The sequence below is a fragment of the Schistosoma haematobium genome, chromosome 6 (genome assembly GCF_000699445.3).
Source record: "Schistosoma haematobium chromosome 6, whole genome shotgun sequence".
NCBI lineage: Eukaryota > Metazoa > Platyhelminthes > Trematoda > Strigeidida > Schistosomatidae > Schistosoma > Schistosoma haematobium.
In genome coordinates, this window is record NC_067201.1 from 1570964 (window position 1) to 1577776 (window position 6813).

The 6813-nt window shown below is 31.0% G+C and overlaps 1 protein-coding gene across 2 annotated transcripts; it reads right to left on the bottom strand.

The window, feature by feature from the left end:
* Positions 1–299: 299 nt before the first annotated feature.
* Positions 300–4964, bottom strand: MS3_00008285 (uncharacterized protein; the record flags this gene model as incomplete). 2 transcript variants are annotated; one of them, XM_051216649.1, is made up of 3 exons in its annotated part: positions 4899–4964; positions 4807–4844; positions 300–4759 (listed from the first exon to the last, which is right to left on the bottom strand). In XM_051216649.1, exons 2-3 carry the CDS (start codon positions 4823–4825, stop codon positions 300–302), a joined length of 4479 nt encoding a protein of 1492 aa, XP_051065239.1. In that variant the 5' UTR covers positions 4826–4844; positions 4899–4964. The 2 variants fall into 2 exon arrangements, with proteins under 2 accessions (XP_051065239.1, XP_035585815.2); XM_035732816.2 differs by lacking the exons at positions 4807–4844; positions 4899–4964 and having other exon boundaries at positions 300–4806.
* Between the last annotated feature and the right edge of the window lie 1849 nt (positions 4965–6813).

Below are 6813 nucleotides of genomic sequence, written 5' to 3' on the forward strand. Positions count from 1 at the left end.
AATAAAATAGGCGTACTACTCAAATAGAATGAGTGTGTGTGAAAAAAAGGAACTGTCTTGAAATAAACAGAACAAAAGACTATACAAACACCTGATATCTGTATGGATTATGTATATGTGTATGTATACATGTTTCTTAGAGTACTGAAATGAAGGAAGGTAAGCCAACAAACCGGAAATTAACATATACAAATATATATATATATTCTACATCTAATAAGGTTATCCATCAATATATAAAGATATTGAATAAATCCTATTCGGAAGACAAATGACTGAGCTTACTAGTTGTGATTCATTTAAAATTGATAAGCATATTGTTGATTTCTATTACTATTATGATTACTAGTAGTATTGATAATATTCATAGTGGAATTCATCAAATGATTGTTTTGTACAGGAAAAGTTGTTAATTTGCATGAAGTGAAATGTTTATGTGGACTACTATGATAACTGATATTGCGATTATTAATTGTAGAAGGTTTAGTAATAGAATCTTCTCGATTACACTGTTGACAATGTTGTTCAGATGGTAACCAAACAGCCATATTTGATGAAGATAATGAATGATGATATGCATTTAAAGGCATAAAAGATCCACCTGTACAAGGAGTAGTTTGCTGATCATATGTACTTTCTATACCGATCCCTGTGTCTGGTGATGAATTAGTTAATTCAGTACGTTTAAGTTTAGGCGACTGTAATAACAACATAGTGGATAATGGTGAAGGAATTGTTGAATGATTATGATGCATACCGAAATCTAAATTTGTAGTTGAAGTCACATGTTTATACGATGGTCGTGCAGTGATTTGTTTCCTGTCAATAGATGGAGATATTATAGTGGATTGATACAGTCGAGATGTGTGACTCGTTGTTACTGGTGACGGGTATAACAGTGGCATAGGTGGTGGTGGTTGTATTGATGAGGAGGAATTCTGTGCAGATTGATGACGAAAACTTGCTGTCATAGAAGAAGGTTGATCTTGTGATGTGAAATAATAACCTACATTGTTATTATTTTTACTAATAGTAGTTGTAGTAGTAGCACTAGTGATCGTTGAATGAGGAATAACATTTGATGGAATACTCATTGATGGAATAATTTGTATACAATTGACTGCAGTAGTCATTTTGTCGTTGAACATATTACTAATCGACTGGAAGGTAGTACTACTTTTACTGATATTCGTAGTAGTGGAAACACTGGTTTTATTATTATTATTATTGACAGAAAACGAGGAAGTCCAAACATTTCCCAAAGAGTTATTACTTTCATGCATTGAACGATTGATAGATGGATGAATGTGAGATGAGGATAAACTAAGATGACGTTTACTATGATGATTCGATGAAGACAAATTATATCCATAATCATATGTTGAATTATTTAATACACCTGTATTCATATTATTATTATTATTACTACAAGTAGTCTTGTATTGTTGTTGTTGTTGTTTCAATGGTGTTGATATTGAATAATATTCTTCCTTTGGTTCATCATAAATACATTCTTCTATGTTATTATCATTTCTATCATATATACAATTATGTTTAGATGATGATATATTCAATGCTGATGTCGTAAACATTGGCTTCGATGAACGATTCATTATATTAGAACAAGATGTTGTTGTTAATCCAGGTAGATATGAACAATAAGATGAAAACATACCAGAATATGATGGTTGTTGAACAGATTGACTAACTAAATATGTACATGAAATGGCATTATTATTATTATTACTATTATTATTATTCAATTTCGTAATATTTTGAGTGGAATAATATCCAGTTGTTATCGTTGTATTCGCTTGTAACAATGATGGTACAGTCAAACTAACACGTCCACGTTCATATATTGTTGTAGAATGAGGGAAACTTTCATTATTAGGATAATTACAAGAAGTGGAAGAATATAACAAAGGAGTAAATGCCATTGAACTACCATTTCGACAAGTACTATTATTATTATTATTATTAATAGTAGTAATTGGGGTAAAAGTATGTGACAAGACATATGGTTTACTATCTACAATTTGACTAGGTTTAATTATATGATCATTTATAGTTGATGATAATGATTGAATGGATTGATGACATGATTTCATTGTAATGGGTGTTTCAGTAAATGAATAATTACCATAACTCATATCATATACATTGAAATAACTTGACTTTTGATTATTATTATTACTATTACTATTATTATTATTATCAGTAGTAGTGCTAGTAGTAGTAATAGTAGTAGTAGTAGTAGTGATAGTAGTATCAGTAATAGTAGTAGTAGTAGTATGACAATTATTATGTTGATTAGTTGTATAAGTTAACTGAGTAATCCCCTTTCTTTCATTCTCATCTATTCGATGATGATGATAATCATGACATGGTTTAGGACGAATCAATAAAACTGGTGCTTTACTAGTAATTTTCACTGGAAAATTACTTAATTGATAATAATTATCCTCTAAATTTTTATAATATTTTTTATTATTTTCCATTGTATTATTAGTTTCTATGGTATGTTCATTGATTATTGATTGATTATTGATTATTTTATTCGATATATATTGATTAGTCATATTAGTATTAGTCATTAATTTATTTAAACGTGGAGATATTGGCGCTGATGAATTATTATTCAAATATGTATTTCTCTTTTCATAATGATGACGATGATAATGATGAGGTTGATTATGATGTACTAAAGAAGATAATGAATGAGATTGCATTGGAAAATGTCCATTACGTACATAAAAATAAATATCTTCAATTTCATCGCATAATGCATTCATTTCATCAACTTCACTAGCAAATAATGATGATGATAAACTAGATTGAGTATGTAAATTAGTAGTATTGATTAAACAATTAGCGGAATGATAAGAATCATTAATATCGATTGATGATGTATGCATGGAATTATAATTACTACTATTATGATAATTAGTAGTAGTTGTAGCGGTAGTAGAGACAGTATTATTATTATTATGTAATGTTAAATAATTTAATATTTTCGGTTGGATTTCATTCAACTGATACGGATCATTTGGTATATCATTAGATTCTTCATGCATAGTTAAAGAAGCAATCGCAGCTATACTTGAGATAGCCGATTGAATAGCAATAGTATTGAAACGATTAGTAATTGGTCCAAGTGTTCTAGTCAATGGAATATATGATGGTCCAGTATTTGATGAATGTGTAATATCTTCTAAATGTTTTAAAATATATGTTAAACCTTGAACAGGATGACATGCAGCTAGAAAGTGTGACACTCTAAATGCATGTATTTCAAGTTGTTGTTGATATGCTTGACATGTTTGTGAGTCTGCAACTAAGAAATTATGATGTAATAACATATCAGTGGTAACTACAAAAAATCGACTTTTAATTGCTTCATTTGATGATTCATTCTGATAAACAGATTTAGTGCAATCGGATAAAGGTTCTAGAAATATGAGGTCCCCATGATGACATGAGAATATCTGTAATAATGAATGCATATTGACAGAGTCTGGATTTGATATTAACGAGTGATTTCTACATTTTCCCATGAAAAACCATTCACTTGAACGTAATCCAACTACAGGACGTGTAATTAAAGGGAGTCGATAAGTGCTGAGTAACGATAAGATACTATGAACTCCATTATCGAAAATGCTGTAATCTGTCTCATTGCCTGATAATTTAATTTGACTAGAATTCTTATTATGATTACCGTAATTATTATTTGCGCTAACTGTGGATGTTGTTTTCACGGGACTGCACATTATCGATTTCGAAGCTAAAGATAAATAAACTAAACGAGGACCAGTACTGAACCAATTCAATGCATCTTGGGAAGATAAATTTGTAATTGATGAAGCTAAAGCAGCTAATGCTTTACCACCAACAACTGCACATTGAAGCATAGAAACTGGTTTTGAACGATGACGCGCAGAAAGCCGATAAGAAATTTGATCTTCTTTGTGTACAAGACGACACAGTCGACAATCAATTAGTTGTAATACAGTTCCAGGTCGAAGAATACCAATATTATCTGCATCTAATGTTATAGTGGAACGATCATCCTTTTTAAGTAGTTCAGTTGAACTCATGGTAAGTGACTGAGTATTAGTTGCAAATAAACACTGAGTATCTTTTCTTAATAGAATAAATTTTGGTTTGGCTCGCCAAACTGCTTTACAACTTGACCAAACAGGAACTTCTGGACAGATTTGAGGCCCATTATCGGATGGTCCAATAACATTTCTTCGTACTAATTCGAACCAAGATGGACAACAGGAAGTAAGAACAACAGAATGTGGACAAGATGATTTAATTTGATTAAAGTTTGGTAAACTCTGGTTATAAGCATTCTTATTATTAGATGTATTATTTACAATATGTTGAGAAGTATGATTCAATCGTGATTTTTCATTATTTGAAACAACAGAATTTGGTAATAACCATTCAGCTTGAACTAATGTTATACCAGGTACAATTTTCATAGCTAGAGCATGTTCATTTTTAAGCACACAACGACATCCTGGTTTACGACATTCAATTTGAACAAGACGTGATGGTTTATCAACTGGATAATTTGATGAACCAATACAACTTTCTTGTTGAACAAGATCTTGAATTGTAAAACGCATTGAATCCATAAATTGATTATAATTTATATTATCATTATTTATATGACGATTGTTTTCTTCATTCATATCAACATTATTACGAGTAATCCATTTGAAATGTGGTCCAGAATCATAAATATCTACAGCACAACTCATGAGATATGATGTTATAATAAAAACATTATACCATTATAATATCTATCCATATTTCTATATGGGTATGATCTTATTTTATAGAATATTGACATTTATGTTATCATTTTAATAAGAATTACATACATAATCAATATTGAATCTTCATTAGAAGGTAAGTAAATAAGAAGGAATTAAAACTAATTTCATATCAACTAAGAAAATAAAAATTAGTTTATATTTAATAAAAACTTTTTTCCAACCAATCAAAATGAAGGTCATTATCATAGGGAATTTCTATATCAGCTGATTTTGTTGATTTCTCATTGGTTATTTATTGACATAGTATCATAATCAACCAATGAAAATAGAGTATTATTATTCATGTCATTCGAGTAGTAACTAATGTACATACAAACACAAACTACACACACACAAGTATGTACACACATACATTAGATGATATTCAGCTTAGATTTCTTTGTTAAATTTATGGATACCTTATGGTTATTTTGTAGTGTTCACCAGGGTAAAGTTTAGTTTTTTTGACAGTGAACAACATAAAGTTGCTTATTTTATGCAATATTAATGAAGAATAGAAACAAACTAGTGAATGCATAGACTGTTGAATTGGAAAGAAACAAACTAGTTATGTATTAATGTGTAAATTATAGTATGGCAATTAGTGTTTAGCTCTAGTTAATTCAAACGAATAAACCTGAAGAACTACGAAAGCCATCATTCAGAAGATACGGGTGTTTATTAACAGTTGTCTACGCAAAATACTTCAGATCCATTGGCCGGACAATATCATCAACAACCTACTATGGGAGAGAACAAACCAGATCCCAGTGGAGGAAGAAATCAGGAAGAAGTGCTGGAAGTGGATAGGACACACATTAAGGAAAGCACCGAACTGCGTCACAAGACAAGCCCTCACATAGAATCCTCAAGGCCAAGGGAGAAGTGGAAGATTAAAGAACACATTACATCGAGAAATGGAGACAGAAAGACAGACATGAGAACAATGAACAACAATTGGATAGAACTGTAACGGAAGGCGTAGGACAGAGTGGGTTGGAGAATGCTGGTTGGTGGCCTATGCTCCATTAGGAGTAACAGGTGTAAGTAAGTAAGTAATTCAAACGACTAAGTGATGTGAAGAGAGAAACAAGAAGTCCTGACAATCTATGGAAGCTATTTTTCGGGGTATTATTTAATTTCATTCAAAGCTTGTAAAACATTAGCATTGATTTTTGTACCTAGTCTATTCCATAGATCATAAGCTTTCGTTTGATGCATCATTCACTGTCATAGCCTTTTCTATTCCAAAGTTATTGTAATTTAAACATAATCTTTTGTACTCGATTTTTTACGCTAAACTCCAGTTTTGGACATAATTGTATTTTCCTAATTGTTTATGCGTTGTGGTCTGGTTAGTCATCTATTTATTCATGTATCATTTTACACTAATCTGAAACAGGAAACCAGATCGAAATTGAGAATAAATCGAGTGGTGTTCCAGTTGACTTAACTTCTCTCACTTACATGCTTGTCAGCCAACCAGGTGATAGAATAGTTTTCATCTCTTTACTCCAAGCAGCTAATGTCACTTCGAACTCACGCATACCAGCCTCGAGGTTGAGCCCACCAGCCTATTACGTCAAGGTCTTAATGTAGACTTAGACATGTTATCCTCTGCATAGAAGTGGGTGGATAGATCAAGGATGTAACACTAAATCATTTGTCACATCACTAGTTCATACGCCAAAGTCGTTGAGAATAACTTAGAAATAGAATTTGTGCATTGTTGATAAACATGAAAAAGAATCAAACATGAATTAGTTACAAATTACATAAGACTGACATCAAACATTTAGTTTAAAGTTTTACTGTCTCTGTATTGTCTTACATCACATTAAAGCGATTACGATATTAAAAATCTGAAATCTAATTCGTTTCCAAAATCTTTAAGTTCTACTAACTTCAAGGAACCAAGATGTAAAGACACTACGTTATTTAACCCAACGGAGATAAGAAGGATATGTAATGACTATAAAAA